The sequence below is a fragment of the Hyperolius riggenbachi genome, chromosome 10 (genome assembly GCF_040937935.1).
Source record: "Hyperolius riggenbachi isolate aHypRig1 chromosome 10, aHypRig1.pri, whole genome shotgun sequence".
Classification (NCBI taxonomy): domain Eukaryota; kingdom Metazoa; phylum Chordata; class Amphibia; order Anura; family Hyperoliidae; genus Hyperolius; species Hyperolius riggenbachi.
Window position 1 is genome coordinate 272070064 of NC_090655.1, and position 22780 is coordinate 272092843.

General features: G+C 45.3%; 1 protein-coding gene across 1 annotated transcript in view; it reads left to right on the forward strand.

Moving 5' to 3' along the window:
• LOC137537203 (uncharacterized) overlaps positions 1-22780 on the forward strand; it is a 128033-nt gene that overhangs the window by 101701 nt on the left and 3552 nt on the right. The window contains 2 exon segments of the mRNA XM_068259310.1: positions 3242-3276; positions 3318-3756. Of these exon segments, the coding sequence (XP_068115411.1) occupies positions 3242-3276; positions 3318-3756 (474 nt within the window).

Here is a 22780-nt window from a genome sequence, read left to right on the forward strand (position 1 = left end):
GTTATATATTGAGCAGAGCAGTGGCATAGCTCAGGAGCTCTGGGCCCCAATGCAAGTTTTACAGCCCCCCCCCCCCAAGCACTCTATACATAACAATTAATACAGGCCACTAAAACATGCCAAGGACAAACAGTGTCAGAGGTGCAAGAAGGTGACGGGAAACAGTTTTTTTTAATGGTTACTAACATTCAAAGTATCTATAGAATTGATTATTATATGCACAGGACCTCTAAAGAGCTAATACTGTATTTGAGGGAGGGTCCTACAACCTTTACAACCGCTTTATGGTGATATGAAGGGTGTGAGCAGAATCCAGCCGCATACATCTCTCAGGAGAGCTTATGTTATCAGTGACCAGCTTTATATGGCTGAGAAGTGGCTGATGGGAATGTTATACCAGGTAATGGGGGAATGTTTAGTGATATGAAGGGTGTGAGCAGAATCCAGCCGCATACATCTGTAAGGAGAGCTTATGTTATCAGTGACTGGCTTTATATGGCTGAGAAGTGGCTGATGGGAATGTTATACCAGGTAATGGGGGAATGTTTAGTGATATGAAGGGTGTGAGCAGAATCCAGGCGCATACATCTGTAGGGAGAGCTTATGTTATCAGTGACTGGCTTTATATGGCTGAGAAGTGGCTGATGGGAATGTTATACCAGGTAATGGGGGAATGTTTAGTGATATGAAGGGTGTGAGCAGAATCCAGGCGCATACATCTCTCAGGAGAGCTTATGTTATCAGTGACTGGCTTTATATGGCTGAGAAGTGGCTGATGGGAATGTTATACCAGGTAATGGGGGAATGTTTAGTGATATGAAGGGTGTGAGCAGAATCCAGGCGCATACATCTCTCAGGAGAGCTTATGTTATCAGTGACTGGCTTTATATGGCTGAGAAGTGGCTGATGGGAATGTTATACCAGGTAATGGGGGATGTTTAGTGATATGAAGGGTGTGAGCAGAATCCAGGCGCATACATCTCTCAGGAGAGCTTATGTTATCAGTGACTGGCTTTATATGGCTGAGAAGTGGCTGATGGGAATGTTATACCAGGTAATGGGGGAATGTTTAGTGATATGAAGGGTGTGAGCAGAATCCAGGTGCATACATCTGTAAGGAGAGCTTATGTTATCAGTGACTGGCTTTATATGGCTGAGAAGTGGCTGATGGGAATGTTATACCAGGTAATGGGGGAATGTTTAGTGATATGAAGGGTGTGAGCAGAATCCAGGTGCATACATCTCTCAGGAGAGCTTATGTTATCAGTGACTGGCTTTATATGGCTGAGAAGTGGCTGATGGGAATGTTATACCAGGTAATGGGGGAATGTTTAGTGATATGAAGGGTGTAAGCAGAATCCAGGCACATACATCTGTAGGGAGAGCTTATGTTATCAGTGACTGGCTTTATATGGCTGAGAAGTGGCTGATGGGAATGTTATACCAGGTAATGGGGGATGTTTAGTGATATGAAGGGTGTGAGCAGAATCCAGGCGCATACATCTGTAAGGAGAGCTTATGTTATCAGTGACTGGCTTTATATAGCTGAGAAGTGGCTGATGGGAATGTTATACCAGGTAATGGGGGAATGTTTAGTGATATGAAGGGTGTGAGCAGAATCCAGGCACATACATCTGTAGGGAGAGCTTATGTTATCAGTGACTGGCTTTATATGGCTGAGAAGTGGCTGATGGGAATGTTATACCAGGTAATAGGGGATGTTTAGTGATATGAAGGGTGTGAGCAGAATCCAGGCGCATACATCTGTAAGGAGAGCTTATGTTATCAGTGACTGGCTTTATATGGCTGAGAAGTGGCTGATGGGAATGTTATACCAGGTAATGGGGGAATGTTTAGTGATATGAAGGGTGTGAGCAGAATCCAGGTGCATACATCTGTAAGGAGAGCTTATGTTATCAGTGACTGGCTTTATATGGCTGAGAAGTGGCTGATGGGAATGTTATACCAGGTAATGGGGGAATGTTTAGTGATATGAAGGGTGTGAGCAGAATCCAGGCGCATTCATCTGTAAGGAGGGCTTATGTTATCAGTGACCGGCTTTATATGGCTGAGAAGTGGCTGATGGGAATGTTATACCTGGTAATGGGGGAATGTTTAGTGATATGAAGGGTGTGAGCAGAATCCAGGCGCATACATCTGTAAGGAGAGCTTATGTTATCAGTGACTGGCTTTATATGGCTGAGAAGTGGCTGATGGGAATGTTATACCAGGTAATGGGGGGATGGTTAGTGATATGAAGGGTGTGAGCAGAATCCAGGCATATACATCTCTCAGGAGAGAGCTTGCAGGGAGTAGTAGAGTTTGTTTGTAGGGTAGTCGGCCTTTATTCCTGAGAATGGTACAAAATATCTATATGGTGGATTAGGTTAGATAATTGCCTCTCAGGGATGGAGACATAGAGAAGAATATAATCTGTGAATAGTGCGGAGTGGAGCTGTGACTGGCTGATCCTGTATGCCATGGAATACTGAGCCCATACGATCCTCGTGGAGCAGCTGCCATCTTGTGTGGCTAGATAGTGTACTGGGAACTGGGCACTGCCTTTGTCATGGAAGACCAGGGTTTGAATCCTGGCTAGGGTCAGTATCTATTGAGTAAGGAGTCCGTAGGCAAGACTCCCTATTACTGCAGGGTGGCCTCCTGGGCGTGCCCTTAGTGGCTGCAGCTCTTGAGCACTTTGAGTCCAACAGGAAAAAAAGCACTATACAAATGTCAGGATTATTATTATTTTCAGCTGGTGCCTTTCACATTTGCTTACTCTCTGTTTTACCTTATTTCTATTTATTTCTCTTACCTATTATGTTATAAAACAAGTATTTTAATAAACCTGTTAACATTTTGTGTTTTACTGCAGTCACAGGAGGTTTATGTTTATCCCAGCTGTTATGGAAGGCCGACCTGTATCTCTTCCCTGTGTAGGAGGACATTTTCCCTGATGGCTTTCATAGCTACACTAATTAGTCACTAATGCCGGCAGCCAATAATATGTTGTACAATCAGGTTGTTGCAGATCAGGGGAGGTCTCTGGAAGGGAGGTTCTGAAGGAGCAGGATCTGTCCATTGTGTCAATTTCCATAAGATGGTGCCACCGGATAACCATACTGAATGTGCAGATGCCACAGCTTATGGGATATTATCACCCCCTAGCAAATTATGTTCTTTTCTGTGCTCTGTTTATTACTGATAATATCTTACTGTAATAATCTGTTATCATTTTCAGAACTAAGATCTCAGCTCAAAGAACAAGAGACATATGTGAGGAGTGATCAGATGTCTACAACAGGAGTGAGTAACAGTCTATGGAGGAGGGAGACAGGATGAGGACAATTAAAGAAGAAGAAGAAAATGCATATGTGAGGAGTGATCAGCAGTCTATGGAGAAGGGTGACATGATGAGGACAATTAAAGAGGAAGAAGAGGAGGAGACGTATGTGAGGAGTGATCAGCAGTCTATGGAGGAGGGTGACATGTTAGGGACAATAAAAGAGGAAGAAGAAAAGACATATGTGAGGACTGATCAGCTGTGTACAGAAGAGAAAGACATGATGAGGGCAGTTAAAGAGGAAGAAGAGACATATGTGAGGGGTGATCAGCAGTCTATGGAGGAGGGTGTAATAATAAGAGTGATTAAGGAAGAAGAGGAGACGTATGTGAGGAGTGATCAGCGGTCTGCAGAGGAGGGTGACCTGATGGGGACAACTATGGAGAAGGATCCTCTTACAGAGAGCAGAACAGGTGAGTGATCAGCATTAATATGTGTTTGGCTGCAGCTGATAGAGAATATATTCACATGCACTGTTACACTGCACACCTCTCACCTTGCTGCTGTACTGTATGTGGAAGGCCTCTCCTTACACACACAGATAATGGCTGCAGCTGATGGAGAATATAGTCACATGCACTGTTACACTGCACACCTCTCACCTTGCTGCTGTACTGTATGTGGAAGGCCTCTCCTTACACACACAGATAATGGCTGCAGCTGATAGAGAATATAGTCACATGCACTGTTACACTGCACACCTCTCACCTTGCTGCTGTACTGTATGTGGAAGGCCTCTCCTTACACACAGAGATAATGGCTGCAGCTGATAGAGAATATAGTCACATATACTGTTACACTGCACACCTCTCACCTTGCTGCTGTACTGTATGGGGAAGGCCTCTCCTTACACACAGAGATAATGGCTGCAGCTGATAGAGAATATAGTCACATATACTGTTACACTGCACATCTCTCACCTTGCTGCTGTACTGTATGTGGAAGGCCTCTCCTTACACACAGAGATAATGGCTGCAGCTGATAGAGAATATAGTCACATGCACTGTTACACTGCACACCTCTCACCTTGCTGCTGTACTGTATGGGGAAGGCCTCTCCTTACACACAGAGATAATGGCTGCAGCTGATAGAGAATATAGTCACATGCACTGTTACACTGCACATCTCTCACCTTGCTGCTGTACTGTATGTGGAAGGCCTCTCCTTACACACAGAGATAATGGCTGCAGCTGATAGAGAATATAGTCACATGCACTGTTACACTGCACACCTCTCACCTTGCTGCTGTACTGTATGTGGAAGGCCTCTCCTTACACACATAGATAATGGCTGCAGCTGATAGAGAATATAGTCACATGCACTGTTACACTGCACACCTCTCACCTTGCTGCTGTACTGTATGTGGAAGGCCTCTCCTTACACACAGAGATAATGGCTGCAGCTGATAGAGAATATAGTCACATGCACTGTTACACTGCACACCTCTCACCTTGATGCTGTACTGTATGGGGAAGGCCTCTCCTTACACACAGAGATAATGGCTGCAGCTGATAGAGAATATAGTCACATGCACTGTTACACTGCACACCTCTCACCTTGCTGCTGTACTGTATGTGGAAGGCCTCTCCTTACACACAATGATAATGGCTGCAGCTGATAGAGAATATAGTCACATGCACTGTTACACTGCACACCTCTCACCTTGCTGCTGTACTGTATGTGGAAGGCCTCTCCTTACACACAGAGATAATGGCTGCAGCTGATAGAGAATATAGTCACATGCACTGTTACACTGCACACCTCTCACCTTGCTGCTGTACTGTATGGGGAAGGCCTCTCCTTACACACAGAGATAATGGCTGCAGCTGATAGAGAATATAGTCACATGCACTGTTACACTGCACACCTCTCACCTTGCTGCTGTACTGTATGTGGAAGGCCTCTCCTTACACACAGAGATAATGGCTGCAGCTGATAGAGAATATAGTCACATGCACTGTTACACTGCACACCTCTCACCTTGCTGCTGTACTGTATGGGGAAGGCCTCTCCTTACACACAGAGATAATGGCTGCAGCTGATAGAGAATATAGTCACATGCACTGTTACACTGCACACCTCTCACCTTGCTGCTGTACTGTATGTGGAAGGCCTCTCCTTACACACAGAGATAATGGCTGCAGCTGATAGAGAATATAGTCACATGCACTGTTACACTGCACACCTCTCACCTTGCTGCTGTACTGTATGTGGAAGGCCTCTTCTTACACACAGAGATAATGGCTGCAGCTGATAGAGAATATAGTCACATGCACTGTTACACTGCACACCTCTCCCCTTGCTGCTGTACTGTATGTGGAAGGCCTCTCCTTACACACATAGATAATGGCTGCAGCTGATAGAGAATATAGTCACATGCACTGTTACACTGCACATCTCTCACCTTGCTGCTGTACTGTATGGGGAAGGCCTCTCCTTACACACATAGAAAATGGCTGCAGCTGATAGAGAATATAGTCACATGCACTGTTACACTGCACACCTCTCACCTTGCTGCTGTACTGTATGTGGAAGGCCTCTCCTTACACACAGAGATAATGGCTGCAGCTGATAGAGAATATAGTCACATGCACTGTTACACTGCACACCTCTCACCTTGCTGCTGTACTGTATGGGGAAGGCCTCTCCTTACACACAGAGATAATGGCTGCAGCTGATAGAGAATATAGTCACATGCACTGTTACACTGCACACCTCTCACCTTGCTGCTGTACTGTATGTGGAAGGCCTCTCCTTACACACAATGATAATGGCTGCAGCTGATAGAGAATATAGTCACATGCACTGTTACACTGCACACCTCTCACCTTGCTGCTGTACTGTATGGGGAAGGCCTCTCCTTACACACAGAGATAATGGCTGCAGCTGATAGAGAATATAGTCACATGCACTGTTACACTGCACACCTCTCACCTTGCTGCTGTACTGTATGTGGAAGGCCTCTCCTTACACACAGAGATAATGGCTGCAGCTGATAGAGAATATAGTCACATGCACTGTTACACTGCACACCTCTCACCTTGCTGCTGTACTGTATGTGGAAGGCCTCTTCTTACACACAGAGATAATGGCTGCAGCTGATAGAGAATATAGTCACATATACTGTTACACTGCACACCTCTTACCTTGCTGCTGTACTGTATGGGGAAGGCCTCTCCTTACACACAGAGATAATGGCTACAGCTGATAGAGAATATAGTCACATGCACTGTTACACTGCACACCTCTCACCTTGCTGCTGTACTGTATGTGGAAGGCCTCTTCTTACACACAGAGATAATGGCTGCAGCTGATAGAGAATATAGTCACATATACTGTTACACTGCACACCTCTTACCTTGCTGCTGTACTGTATGGGGAAGGCCTCTCCTTACACACAGAGATAATGGCTGCAGCTGATAGAGAATATAGTCACATGCACTGTTACACTGCACACCTCTCACCTTGCTGCTGTACTGTATGTGGAAGGCCTCTCCTTACACACATAGATAATGGCTGCAGCTGATAGAGAATATAGTCACATGCACTGTTACACTGCACATCTCTCACCTTGCTGCTGTACTGTATGTGGAAGGCCTCTCCTTACACACAGAGATAATGGCTGCAGCTGATAGAGAATATAGTCACATGCACTGTTACACTGCACACCTCTCACCTTGCTGCTGTACTGTATGTGGAAGGCCTCTCCTTACACACATAGATAATGGCTGCAGCTGATAGAGAATATAGTCACATGCACTGTTACACTGCACACCTCTCACCTTGCTGCTGTACTGTATGGGGAAGGCCTCTCCTTACACACATAGAAAATGGCTGCAGCTGATAGAGAATATAGTCACATGCACTGTTACACTGCACACCTCTCACCTTGCTGCTGTACTGTATGTGGAAGGCCTCTCCTTACACACAGAGATAATGGCTGCAGCTGATAGAGAATATAGTCACATGCACTGTTACACTGCACACCTCTCACCTTGCTGCTGTACTGTATGTGGAAGGCCTCTCCTTACACACATAGATAATGGCTGCAGCTGATAGAGAATATAGTCACATGCACTGTTACACTGCACACCTCTCACCTTGCTGCTGTACTGTATGGGGAAGGCCTCTCCTTACACACAGAGATAATGGCTGCAGCTGATAGAGAATATAGTCACATGCACTGTTACACTGCACACCTCTCACCTTGCTGCTGTACTGTATGTGGAAGGCCTCTTCTTACACACAGAGATAATGGCTGCAGCTGATAGAGAATATAGTCACATACACTGTTACACTGCACACCTCTCACCTTGCTGCTGTACTGTATGGGGAAGGCCTCTCCTTACACACAGAGATAATGGCTACAGCTGATAGAGAATATAGTCACATGCACTGTTACACTGCACACCTCTCACCTTGCTGCTGTACTGTATGGGGAAGGCCTCTCCTTACACACAGAGATAATGGCTGCAGCTGATAGAGAATATAGTCACATGCACTGTTACACTGCACACCTCTCACCTTGCTGCTGTACTGTATGTGGAAGGCCTCTCCTTACACACAGAGATAATGGCTGCAGCTGATAGAGAATATAGTCACATGCACTGTTACACTGCACACCTCTCACCTTGCTGCTGTACTGTATGGGGAAGGCCTCTCCTTACACACAGAGATAATGGCTGCAGCTGATAGAGAATATAGTCACATGCACTGTTACACTGCACACCTCTCACCTTGCTGCTGTACTGTATGTGGAAGGCCTCTCCTTACACACACAGAGATAATGGCTGCAGCTGATAGAGAATATAGTCACATGCACTGTTACACTGCACACCTCTCACCTTGCTGCTGTACTGTATATGGAAGGCCTCTCCTTACACACAGAGATAATGGCTGCAGCTGATAGAGAATATAGTCACATGCACTGTTACACTGCAAACCTCTCACCTTGCTGCTGTACTGTATGTGGAAGGCCTCTCCTTACACACATAGATAATGGCTGCAGCTGATAGAGAATATAGTCACATGCACTGTTACACTGCACACCTCTCACCTTGCTGCTGTACTGTATGGGGAAGGCCTCTCCTTACACACAGAGATAATGGCTGCAGCTGATAGAGAATATAGTCACATGCACTGTTACACTGCACACCTCTCACCTTGCTGCTGTACTGTATGTGGAAGGCCTCTCCTTACACACAGAGATAATGGCTGCAGCTGATAGAGAATATAGTCACATGCACTGTTACACTGCACACCTCTCACCTTGCTGCTGTACTGTATGGGGAAGGCCTCTCCTTACACACAGAGATAATGGCTGCAGCTGATAGAGAATATAGTCACATGCACTGTTACACTGCACACCTCTCACCTTGCTGCTGTACTGTATGGGGAAGGCCTCTCCTTACACACAGAGATAATGGCTGCAGCTGATAGAGAATATAGTCACATGCACTGTTACACTGCACACCTCTCACCTTGCTGCTGTACTGTATGTGGAAGGCCTCTCCTTACACACAGAGATAATGGCTGCAGCTGATAGAGAATATAGTCACATGCACTGTTACACTGCACACCTCTCACCTTGCTGCTGTACTGTATGGGGAAGGCCTCTCCTTACACACAGAGATAATGGCTGCAGCTGATAGAGAATATAGTCACATATACTGTTACACTGCACACCTCTCACCTTGCTGCTGTACTGTATGGGGAAGGCCTCTCCTTACACACAGAGATAATGGCTGCAGCTGATAGAGAATATAGTCACATGCACTGTTACACTGCACACCTCTCACCTTGCTGCTGTACTGTATGTGGAAGGCCTCTCCTTACACACAGAGATAATGGATGCAGCTGATAGAGAATATAGTCACATGCACTGTTACACTGCACACCTCTCACCTTGCTGCTGTACTGTATGGGGAAGGCCTCTCCTTACACACAGAGATAATGGCTGCAGCTGATAGAGAATATAGTCACATGCACTGTTACACTGCACACCTCTCACCTTGCTGCTGTACTGTATGGGGAAGGCCTCTCCTTACACACAGAGATAATGGCTGCAGCTGATAGAGAATATAGTCACATGCACTGTTACACTGCACACCTCTCACCTGGCTGCTGTACTGTATGTGGAAGGCCTCTCCTTACACACAGAGATAATGGCTGCAGCTGATAGAGAATATATTCACATGCACTGTTACACTGCACACCTCTCACCTTGCTGCTGTACTGTATGTGGAAGGTCTCTCCTTACACACAGAGATAATGGCTGCAGCTGATAGAGAATATAGTCACATGCACTGTTACACTGCACACCTCTCACCTTGCTGCTGTACTGTATGTGGAAGGCCTCTCCTTACACACAGAGATAATGGCTGCAGCTGATAGAGAATATATTCACATGCACTGTTACACTGCACACCTCTCACCTTGCTGCTGTACTGTATGTGGAAGGCCTCTCCTTACACACAGAGATCATGGCTGCAGCTGATAGAGAATATAGTCACATGCACTGTTACGCTGCACACCTGTCACCTTGCTGCTGTACTGTATGGGGAAGGCCTCTCCTTACACACAGAGATAATGGCTGCAGCTGATAGAGAATATAGTCACATGCACTGTTACACTGCACACCTCTCACCTTGCTGCTGTACTGTATGTGGAAGGCCTCTCCTTACACACAGAGATAATGGCTGCAGCTGATAGAGAATATATTCACATGCACTGTTACACTGCACACCTCTCACCTTGCTGCTGTACTGTATGGGGAAGGCCTCTCCTTACACACATAGATAATGGCTGCAGCTGATAGAGAATATAGTCACATGCACTGTTACACTGCACACCTCTCACCTTGCTGCTGTACTGTATGTGGAAGGCCTCTCCTTACACACAGAGATAATGGCTGCAGCTGATAGAGAATATAGTCACATGCACTGTTACACTGCACACCTCTCACCTTGCTGCTGTACTGTACGGGGAAGGCCTCTCCTTACACACAGAGATAATGGCTGCAGCTGATAGAGAATATAGTCACATGCACTGTTACACTGCACACCTCTCACCTTGCTGCTGTACTGTATGTGGAAGGCCTCTCCTTACACACAGAGATAATGGCTGCAGCTGATAGAGAATATAGTCACATGCACTGTTACACTGCACACCTCTCACCTTGCTGCTGTACTGTATGTGGAAGGCCTCTCCTTACACACAGAGATAATGGCTGCAGCTGATAGAGAATATAGTCACATGCACTGTTACACTGCACACCTCTCACCTTGCTGCTGTACTGTATGTGGAAGGCCTCTCCTTACACACAGAGATAATGGCTTCATGAAAACAATGTAAGCACAGAAGCACCTGGGGCTGTTCATATCCCTAATGTCCAATGATATAAATAATACAATGTTCTTCTTGTTTGTTTGTTTCTTTTTTTTCTTTTTTACAAGAAAGCAGACAATTTTTTTTACTCTTTTATTGCTCAGATGATCGTTAAAATCAGGGTTTTTTTGTGTGATTTTAATGATCATCTGACCAATGATGAATCAGAAACAATTTTATTTGGCCAAATAAGTTTAAGTGTACAGTACACATAATTTGACTTTACGGTTACTTAACAGAACAGCAAAGCAGCGTTAATTCCTTGATGGTGATATAATAAAATGTAACTTTTAATCACTACATTAAAAGAAATGTTCACAAGGTTTGGCGCTTAGAATATCAGAAACAACTTGCTAGTGATGTAGGGACTGCAGTATATGCATATTTATAGGTTTACCAACCTAAGTCCACAATCATCACAAGATAATCATTATTTACACACCCCCCACCATAAAACCCAACATGTGTCACTTCATAACGAAGCTTTTTCAAGGGAAAGTGCAAAAGTCCAAGTGCTAAGGTGCAAATAAACATTATGGGCTTGATTTACAAAAGCATGCTAGGTGTTAGCATGCCTGTGAAAAGGCTCTTAGCATGCCTAAAGAGCTTTAGGTCACGTTAAGCTTCGCGCGTGTAACGCTCACAGAGGCAGCTGCGGCGAACAGCACCGCCGCCGCAGCTGCCTCCGTGCCCCTGCCCGTCCCACCGGCGTCTAGGACGCCAAGGACGGGACTGTCTTTTGCTCATAAGGTCACTGTGTCGCGCACACAGACAGGACCTTTATGCTAGGAGGAGGCTCGTCAACTGACCTGCTGGTCGGCTGACGTCAGAGGAGCCTCACGGCTCCCAGGATTGGCTGACTGCAGGGGGCGTGCCAGTGAGGTCTCCTCTGCTTCTTAAGCCTCCGGGCTTCATTCAGGCGCTGTCTGCTGTCGTGAATACATAGTGTAGCGCTTAGACCTTGGACTAGTGTCCGGTGTGTTTTGATCTGGGAGGAAACCAGGGATTTCACACAAGACCAGGATTACTGTTTATATTGTATTGATTATCTGTGTTTGACTCTGGCTATACTCTGACTTCGCACTGGCTTACTGATTCTGTACTTCTGCCTATCTGCCTATAGTTGCTGAACCTCTGCCTGATTACCGATTACTCTTCTGCCTTTACGATTTCTGTACCTCTCTGTTGCCGAACCTTGCCTGTCTAACCATTCTACTCACCAGTGGGCCCTCGCCACTGGTGATTTTTGCTATATACCCACCAGCTCCTCTGGTGCGGTATCGCTACTCTTCCTTAAAGTGACTAATAGTACCTTACCAGCTCCACTGGTAAGGTCTAGCTAAACTATACAGTCACAAGCCCTGCTAATACCTTTTCAGCTCTTCTGGAAAGGTCTGCTCAAATTATATTGTCACTTAAACTGATAATACCTTACCAGCCCTCTGGTAAGGTCTGACCAAATTATACGCTTTCTCTAACTGATAGTACGTTGCCAACCCCTCTGGGAAGGTCTAGCCAAACTATACTATGAAAGGTCTGGCCGTACCGATCAGTGCTCTTGCAGCTAGTGCCCACCAGCACCCCTGGAGAGGCCTAGTCTTATTGGTTTCTGAGGCTCTTCAGCTCCACTGATGAGCACTCGTTATTTACTTGTTATTCCCACCAGCTCCACTGGTGAGGTGTTGCTTAGTGACTGATAGTACCTTCCCAGCTCCTCTGGAAAAGTCTAGCGTAGCTACTCTCGCTACCTGTTTAACTAGTTCCTTGCCAGCTCCTCTGGTAAGGACTAACTATACTATTTCTGTACTCTCTGTTGGTACCTTTCCCAGCTCCACTGGAAAGGTTCGGTCTCTCTATCAGTCAGTGTACTAATTGTACCTTACCAGCTCCTCTGCTAAGGTCCCGCAAAACTATTAAAGTTACTGGTGCACCAAGCACTACACACTCAGCTCCTTGTGCTACTATACTGGTATTATTGGTGATTCTGCAGATCACACATAATCAGGTATAGCGTCTGCATTATCGGTGATTCTGCAGATCACCGAATAATCAGACATCTGAGTTGCGACACCCAACCATTACAGTGCGCAAAGTTTAGCGTCGCGCGGAACATCGCAACTGGTGCGCCGAAAATGGCGCTCTGGGTGCGCCTGAATCGTAGCACGGTGCGACGCTATAGGCATACCCGGTGCGACGCTATGGGCATACCCAGTGCGATGCTATAGGCATACCCAGTGCGACGTTCTGCGCGCACCGCGCACGATGAGTAAAAGCTGTGAGCGTGCTAACTGTAGTTAGCACGCCCAACTAACTACAACGCCTAACTAAGTTAGCACGCTTTTGTGAATCGAGCCCTATGAATACATTTAGTATTAAGACATAGCGTGTGTGCTAGATTAGTAGCAGCCAAATAGATATGGCAGTGAGCTCCCGTTTTATACTTTCTATCCAGGGTGGAGTCCTCCACTCCTCCCATTGATGTCTCCACCCACAGAAATGTACACAGTGATTGGATAGAGCATGTGTCAATTAACCCTAGAGCCAATCATATAGGAATCTAATCTCTTTCAGTGTACCTAAAATAGTACCGTATAACATGTCATATCCCAAATGAATGCCTGCCCGGATAATAAAGCATATAGTATATCCTTGACGCTGACCACTCTCATTGCAGCCCATAGTGTTTATGTAAAAGGCAACAAAACGCTTACACCCGAGATTCAAGCGCTTTGATTGGTCAGCCGTCGTCGGTGTGCTCTGTGTGCGCCAGCCAATCAGGTAAGGTGCACGTATCCAACCTCACGAGACGTCATCCGGGAGGGCGTGCCATTGTCCAGAGTACGCATCACATGCGTGCCAGGATGCGTCTCAATGTATCAGCTGCTCATGTACAATTGCGGAAGCGGCTTCCAGTCTCCCCACCCGAGGGCTGAACCTGCTGCAAAATGCAGCCAATCAGGTGGTGTTGCCATGGCGAACTTTATGTACAAACAAAAAGCGCACACAGTCCGTTCTGTAGTGATTACTGGGGTATCGCACGGCATATCAATCACCAAGGGAAGTTCTTAAAGGAAAAAAGAAACTATCCTTTATATCACATAGGACAGACAGATCACTTATATATTTGGTGAGATTCACCTACCTCTACAACTTTTAACAGCAGGAATTCGCATGTTAAAAGGGTTCTTATCGCTATTACTATTTAAGGTAACATTATAAAGATTATATAGCAGATAATGGGATACTACAAACTTATGTAGCAAGGAAGAGCGAGGAATAGATTGTGGGGGAGCTGAATTTCTCATAAGAAATATGGGTGTTCAGTATTACATATTAAGCAGTACCCTATATATCAGTGATGGCTAACCTTGGCACTCCAGCTGTGGTGGAACTACAAGTCCCATGAGGCATTGCAATACTCTGACAGCTCTAAGCATAACTCGGAGAGGCAGAGGCATGATGGGATTTGTAGTTTTGTCACAGCTGGAGTGCCAAGGTTAGTCATCACTGCTATATATACTTGATGTGGTACCAACTATGGGTGGAAGTCAGACACTACATATCATATAGATATGGTAGAGGGAGCGATTGGAGATAGAATGTATAATATCCTTTAAAAATATATCCATCCTCCTCATAAATACAGGGAGAAGGTAAATCCTTCATTCAGGCCACCTGGGTATAAAGTGTCCAGTCTATAGATCCATTTAGAATAAAGTTGTCTCATTTTTTGGTGCAAATTTCCCCCACGGGGTCAGAGATGCCATTGTTGTATTACGCAGAATTTTACCAACTCAGGGTTACCATCATGGATCTCATGGAAATGTCTGGACACAGATGTATTCCGTCTATGTTTAATACCCCCCAAGTGTTCCAGGATTCGTTTTTTTACAGCTCTCGTTGTTTCATCAATATATAATAGGGGGCAGGGGCATTGTATGGCATAAATAACCCCCTCCATGTCACAATTGTAAAGTCCAGTGGGTCAAATGACCGGCCATCGTTTGTGGAACAATAATTTCAGCATTGCAAAACATGTGAGCAGGCCTTACATCTCCCACACCTATGTATACCATTTACATTGGAATCTAACCAGGTCTTTTTCTTTACATTATTCAGTTGTCAAATTACCTTCTTTTTCAACGGTAGGAAGGAATGCATAAGGGAATCGCCTAAATTTGAGCCCCTTCTGTAGGTGACTTGTGGATTAGAGGGTATACATTTTTGTAGTTGGGAATCAAGTTGGAGAATCGACCAGTGTTTGTTGATAATCCTTTTAATGGAGGGTGATTCTTTGGAGTAGGTACTTCTAATCCTCGTTCCTCCTCCATCTTTCCCAGTCCTCTCCCTTGGTTTTAATAGCTCTTCTCTCTCTACTTATCTCGCATTTACTTCTGCCTTATCCAAAATACTTTTGGGATACACTCTATCCTGAAATCTACACATTCTTGATCATCAGAATTAGAGCAGTTCCTTGGTGCTCGGAGGAATTGTCCCTTTGGGATTCCACATTTCAGGGGTTCGGGATGGAAGCTATCTCATGCCAAAAGTGAATTTGTATCTGTTGGTTTCCGGAAGATCCTTGTGTCCAATCCCCCAGTACTATTTTACTCAATATGGACATCTAGGAAATCGATATGATGTAAATCAATTTCAGAGGTAAAAAACATGCCTATAGTGTGTGTATATACTTATAGTGTGCTTACTTAACAGACACAGATGAAATACAAGGAGAGACAGTATAGATATTACAAGTCAAGGACAGTATATAAGCTATGGTGGTAGTAAACATGGTAAGAAGCATTTATTTTCAGTTCTATGCTGTAATGCTTCCCAGTCCTAGCAGCCCTAGCGTTGTTTGGCATTAAGCATGGCTTCTGCCTGAGGAAAGGAGCTGTTCTGTGCCTGGAAGTTTTTGTTGTGACTGACCGGTATGTCACTCCTGAAGGCATAAGCTGGAGGATGGAGTGAGCAGGGTGAGGGGATCAGAGGCAATCTTGGTCACTCTCTTTCTCCCTCTGCTAGTATAAAGATCTTGCAGGAGAGGTAAGCTGCAGACAATTATTCTTTCTTCTGATTGGATGATGCACTGCAGTCTCTCCTTTTCTCATACGGAGCATGAGCCGAACAGTCATAGTTGATGTCATGGTGGATTTGATGGTCGCAGTAAAGACCTACAACATTAATTTTTGTAGTAGGCCAAACTTTTTCAGCTAGCATAGGTGGTACATCCTCTTTTGCACTTTGTTGATAGTGACTTTATTGTTATCCCATTTAAAGTTGTTAGAGATTAAGGACCCAAGAAATTTGAATGCCTCTACTTGGGTCTCTGTAGATCCATGTCTGATTATGAGGAGATATTATCATCCCCATGAGCTGAAGAACATGTAAGTTCCAAGTTGTTGCTGCTGCACCAGGAAGCTAGTCTAACCTTCTGTCTCCTGATGGTGAAGAAATTGGTCATCCATTTGCTGATGGATTCAGGTGTGCTTAGTTAGGAGAGCTTGCTGTGTAACAGTGATGGTTTTATGGTGTTGAATGAAAAGCTGAAATCCACAAACAGAATTCTGTCATTGGTTCCTGGGGAGTCCAGATCTCTAGTAAATAATGAAGACACATGCTTACAGCATCATCTGCAGACTTGTTTGACCTATAAGCAAATTGCAGAGAGTCCAGCAGGGGATGTGTGATGGGAATCAGATAAGCCATTATCCGTTTTTCAAATGATTTTATGACCAATAATGCAACGGCAACTGGCCTATAGTCATTTATACATATAAATGCTGATATTTTTTAAGAACTGCGACAATGGTTGAGCATTTCAAACAGGCAAGTAAGAGGTCAGGTGACTGTTCAAAATGTTCAGAGTTCCATCTGCAGGTGAGCCAAAGAACTGCAGTTTCCAATAGGAGGTGAGACATCTGCTGGTGGATAGCGGAAGTCCATGCAAAAGTTACCCAGTGCTGCCACCAGCAGGCTACTAACAGCACAGGTCATAACACCAGGGTTTGTCTTCGTAATACAAGTGTCTCCACAAGAAAAAAAAAAAAAATGTTTTCACAGCATCAGTATATTTATTTAGATCACTGGTGGAGTCTTTGAATATGTTCCAGTCTGTTGAATCAAAGCAGCTCTGTAGCTTTTCCACCGTGTTGCTGGTCCATTTCTTACCTGTGGACACTACAGGTTTGGCAGCTTTTAGTCTCTGTATGTTGGGATGGGCTGTATCACAGCATGATCAGAGTTCCCCAGAGCTGCTCTGCAGACAGAGTGATACGAGTCCTTAGCCATAGCGTAACAGTGATCAAGTGTTTTACCTCCTCTAGTTGCACCTCAGTGATCTGATCTGCGAGTTCCTGGAGCACAGGCTGCATGCATGTTTGTGGAGGGATGTACACAGCAACCAGAATAAATGAAGAAAGCTCATGGGGTGAATAGGAGGGTCTGCAGTTTATGGAGAGTGTTCCTAGCCCAGCCAAACAAGTCCTCCTAATAACGTGACATCCTTTCACCACTTATCATTGATATAGAAACAGAACCCTCCACCTTTGCCAGAAATAAGCAGGTCCTGGTCAGATCTATAGAGTGTAAATCCATTAATCTGCAGAGCATTTTCTGGAATCAGGCTGCGCATCCCTAAACACATGTTGCAATTGAATGGTTAATCGCACAGGCATACACCGCCTCTGCCAGACTGAAAAATGCATGCCCTGCATCCAAGTCAAGTGCTAACATTTATTAAACTAGGAGGAACTTTAGCTTCCAATATGGTTTGCATGCAAAGTATATTGGAAGCTAAAGTTCCTCCTAGTTTAATAAATGTTAGCACTTAACTTGGATGCAGGGTGTCAGGAATATACTGGGGTGCTGATGATGTAAGGATAACAGGAACATATTTCTTTCATTTTTCTATCTGCTATATATTTTGTCAGAGGTGTAGGTATGTCAGCCAGTCTGGCTTTTGGAAGGTGTCACCTGTATGTAGATTAAATTTGCATTCAGGGCAGAGATCAAGGGAACTGCCATTGTCTTCATTGAATAGACCAGTCACCTTCAATAGGCAAAGGAACCTGGACAGTAATTAGGAACTGTCTACCTAGCCACTAGCCAGGAAACACTTACTTAGACATTTACCCGACCAGGTTGAAGCCCACACAGGCGTTCGGCTACCTCTTAGTCTGAATAGTGGGCTGGAAGTGGAATTGCTTTGAAATCTGTAAGTGTAAACAGGATACTTGTTGTTCTCAGGATACAATCTTACCTGTGAAAACTGCAACCTTCAAAAAGCAGAAACAGGAACCTTTTGAAGTTCGCATATCACAGGAAGATTATGACAAGCGTTCGGTGATGTCACAAACGGGGAAATTGCATTAGTTCCTGGTGGCTGGACATTAAATGCCCCAGGGGACACTTCAGACTATTTAAGGTGGTCCAGAACAGTCACAGGGATCTTCTCCTGGAGGTAGCGCATAGCTAGGGATGATCGCGACTCCTGGTCGAAAAACGGCGTCCTCCCGTCAAACAACGTTCTAACCTAAGCTGGTAACGTTCTTTTTTTTCCCCCGTTTATTCTTACGCAAATATCCTTGTGTGTATCTTTGTAAACTCTTAATTTTGTAACTTTTTATTTTGTTTTTTGTAATCTTTTGTATATATTCTGTTCTGCATTGTTCCACTTTTTTTCCTGGAATATTAAATTATTATTTAATAAGCTTGACTTCTGCTGTACTAAACTAACACTCATAGCCTAGAGGAGACTGCAGTGTAGCTGTCTATAAGTCCATGCCTAATTGTATGCTTGAGCAACACTACCATATGAAATTGTAATTGCATTGTGTGTATGGGGCACTTCTGCGCTCGACAGCAGAGTGGGAGTGGCTAACAGTATCGTTCGGAACGACTTTTAGTGGTCTTGCTGCACGACAGTGTAACTTGCATTACAAGTCAGTGCCTGATTGTGCTGTGTTACTGTACAACTGTACTGCGTGTGTGGGTGCGTGGCGTTCCCGTATTCGGCCTAAGCACAAAGCTGACCCGAATACGAAAACGCAGATTGCGTGTTGAGCACTCGACAGCTGAGTTGACGTGTCTAGCAACCGCTAGTGGTGGCAGTAAGAAGCATTTTAGGGGTCAAAGCCTTGTTTGTAGCTCGAATAAGGCTTCTCCCCGCTTGATCTGGTCAAACCCGCAGTTGGGAACCGTATACGCAGGCGTGCCGCGGGCCGGTTCTTGACACAGGGCATGCATTTTTCAGTCTAATAGAGGCAGTGTATGCCTGTGTGATTAACCATTCAATTGCAACATGTGTTTAGGGATGCGCAGCCTTTCCCCCCACCTTTCCTTAACTTTGTAACTATGTAACTGTCAGGTTAGCTGCTCCCAGCCCCTCCTCCTGAGTTTTCTATTTGCATGATAAGTAGTAGCAGATTTGCATATGATTTGCATCTGAATTTAATGAGAAGTGTGCAGAAAATCTATTTAGGTGCTGCACACGGAGCTGGTGGTCATTTGAGATGCAGCCTTAGTGGTATGCGCTGGCGTTCTCCTCATTGTCTGGAATCAGTTCAGACAGCCAAGTTTCTGTGAAGCAAAGAGCAGCAGAGAGGCGAAAGTTCTTCTTAGGCCACATACACACATCAGACCATAGTTTTTTGAAAATGAAAGACCACAGACCAATTTTGCCCCCTTCCATGTAGTATGAGAGCCATACCTACACAGTCTATTCTATGGAGCTGAACTCCCCATCAGACAGAAATCTTTGCAAGATGCTGCACACAAAAATGCTGTAGACATTCAAAAGATCAGTATCTGCAAAAGATCTGTTCCTGCAAAAGATCCGTTCCTGCAAAATGCATTCATAGTCTATGATATCTGCAGATCATCATACACACATTCATCTGCAGATCAGACAATCATCTGCAGATCTGAAAATCCATCCTGGTGGATCTGATCTGCAGATGAATGTCTGTTAAACAAGGTGTGTATGATGATCTGCAGATATCATAGACTATGAATGCATTTTGCAGGAACAGATCTTTTGCAGATACTGATCTTTTGAATGTCTACAGCATCTTTGTGTGCAGCATCTTGCAAAGATTTCTGTCTGATGGGGAGTTCAGCTCCATAGAATAGACTGTGTAGGTATGGCTCTCATACTACATGGAAGGGGGTAAGATTTCTGTCTGATGGGGAGCTCAGCTCCATAGAATAGACTGTGTAGGTGTGGCTCTCATACTACATGGAAGGGGGTAAGATTTCTGTCTGATGGGGAGTTCAGCTCCATAGAATAGACTGTGTAGGTATGGCTCTCATACTACATGGAAGGGGGTAAAATTGGTCTGTGGTCTTTCATTTTCCAAAGACTATGGTCTGATGTATGTATGAGCCTTTAGTCCTGATCAGTAGTTGAAGCTCATCTAGTTTGTTGCATATTGACCTGACATTAGAGAGTATGATTCCAGGTAGTGGTGAACACAGTCCTCTACGCCAAAAGTGCACCTGGATCCCGGAGAGCTTGCCTCTTCTTCTAAGCCTCACTGCCTGATTCAGCACTGTAGCTCCACTGGTCAGATTCCCCAGAAGGCTAAGAGTAGATGAAATATCCAGGGGTAGATCAGGTACAGCTGAGTCCTGAATGCTCAGCATTGCCGAGGCTGCCATCTCCAGGCTCCTCCTCCTCATAGCCCAGTGTGTGGGTAGATCAGGTACAGCTACAGTGCTGCCCATTTTATACAGTGCAAAGTATGATTAAAAAATACAACAGTGTTCTCCCCAGAAATTTTTTCCAGCCGGGTGGTATGAAAAAGCAGCCGGGTGGGAAAGGTTATGCTGAGTGCTACTAGGTGGGAAATCGCGCGCACCCCCCCCCCCTCCCCACACCATTAAATTGACAGACTAGGGTCTTGTTGTAGTGGAATCTCTTAAAGGGATACTTAACTGAAGAAAAATTAGGCTAGTTACTTTCCTGGGGATTCTTCTAGCCTCCTAAAGTCCTCCTGCTGCCCTCACCTCCATTCCACGCTGCTCTGTTACTTAGCCTCACACCTCCTCGATCATGCTCCTGTGGTCGGGGGCGCTTTGCCCATGTGCAGTAGCAATTTTTAGTTACTGCGCAAGTGCAGAATGCTACCGGTCACGGGAATATGATGGAGGAGGCGAGTGACACTTGGCTGCGCATGCAGCGTTCAGAGAGGAACCAAAGCGGTGCGGAATGACTGCAAGGGACAAGAACAACTTAAGGGGCTGGAAGAAGCCCCAGGTAAGTAACTGGCCATTTTCCTTTACCAAGTTAAAGTGTCCTTTAAAATTCTAACTACCCTTCTGCTAATTTAACCATGAAACTAGCAGCTTTTCCCATATACATGGGTGGTCCCAGTGTGGAAATGAGGATTTTTGGGCTATAGCATGATATTGATAAGCAGGCAGCTTATCAATATCATGCTATAGCCTCAGATATCCCCTTACACCACCCATGTACATAAGAAACATGGGGAAAAAAATCTTGGTAGTTACACTGTCAAATCTGGAGATTGAACCTAGCTGCTGGTTGTAATGGGACACTGTCAGTCACACGAGATATTGCTGGCTATGTGGCTGTAAAGGGGCCTGGGTGTCTCTCACTAATCACTCCATGCCTCCCCCCACAAGCTGCAGCTCCCTCTCACCAGTGACACTCACCTCTGGCATTAATCAGGGCCCGGGGAAGGCAGTGACAGGACAAGATAATCATGGTGGTAAAAGGGTCAAGGCAACATCATAAAGTTCTGGCTGGCAGCAGCTGAGTTAGAAGCCCCCTCCTCCATTAGAAGCAAGCGAGACTCGCACATACACAAACACGCTGCGGCTGGAAGCAGGACCAGTATAGGGAGAGCAGGAAGTGTCTGGCAAAACATTCTACAAAGCACACAGCTGTGCGTTATCTCCAGCTCATATGAGCTGCGCGTACTGGGAGAGGATGAGGAGGACAGCGTCTGGCTGTACATTCCGAGAGCCGCGCTTCCTCTCTCTTCAGCTCAACTGAGCTGCGTGTCTGACGTCCCTGCATTCCCCGCCCCTCCACACAACAGACGGGAACTGAAGAGGAGGGCGGAGGCAGCGTCCCTGAGTGACAGCGGCTGGCTGCAATGATGCAGCCACCGCTGCTCACTAATGAGCCGCACAGAACGGGATAACTTTACCCGGGCGCGCGGGGGAGACCAGCCGGGCGGCCCTCCCAGGTAAATGGCTCTGGGGAGAACACTGTACAAGATGTTCCGCACTGTGAAAAATCTCAGAGGACGTGGTCAGAAGCCAAAAGTGACACCTGTGCTGGCCAGGAGGATAGATAGAGAGGTGAATAAGAATCCATGGATCACCACCAAGGCCATCCTGGTGAATCTGGGCTCTGCTGGTGGCAATGTCCAAGGCAGACAATCCAACGGACACTGCACACTGTTGGGTTTCACAGATGCAGACCAAGAAGGACACCACTTCTCCAGATATGGCACACAAAAGCTTGCTTAACCTTTGCAAATGCTTATCTGGATGAAGAGGAAGACTTCTGGTCTTTTGTGTTGTGGTCAGATGAAACAAAAATTGAATTGTTTGGTCACATTAATGTTTCCTTCATTTGGCGTGTAAAAGGAGAAGCCTTCAACCTAAAGAACACCATCCCTTCTGTCAAACATGGTGGTGGAAACCTAATGCTTTGAAGGCATTTTTCAGTCATTGGGCCAAGGGAACCTAATCACAGTAAATGGCACCATGAAAAAAAGAGCAATATGTGAGGATTCTCAAGGACAACATTAGGCAGTCTGCAGAGAAATTTGGCCTAGGGCACCAGTGGACATTTCAGCACGACAATGACCCGAAACACACAGCAAAAGAGTTGAAGAAATAGTTAGCAGACAACAATATTAACGTTTTGGAGTGGCCCAGCCAGAGTCCTGATTTGAATCCAATTGAGAATCTGTGGAAGGAGCTAAAGATCAGGGTGTTGGCAAAAAGAACCTCCAACCTGAAAGATTTAGAGCTCATTGCTAAAAATGAATGGGCAAGAATACCTGTGGAGAC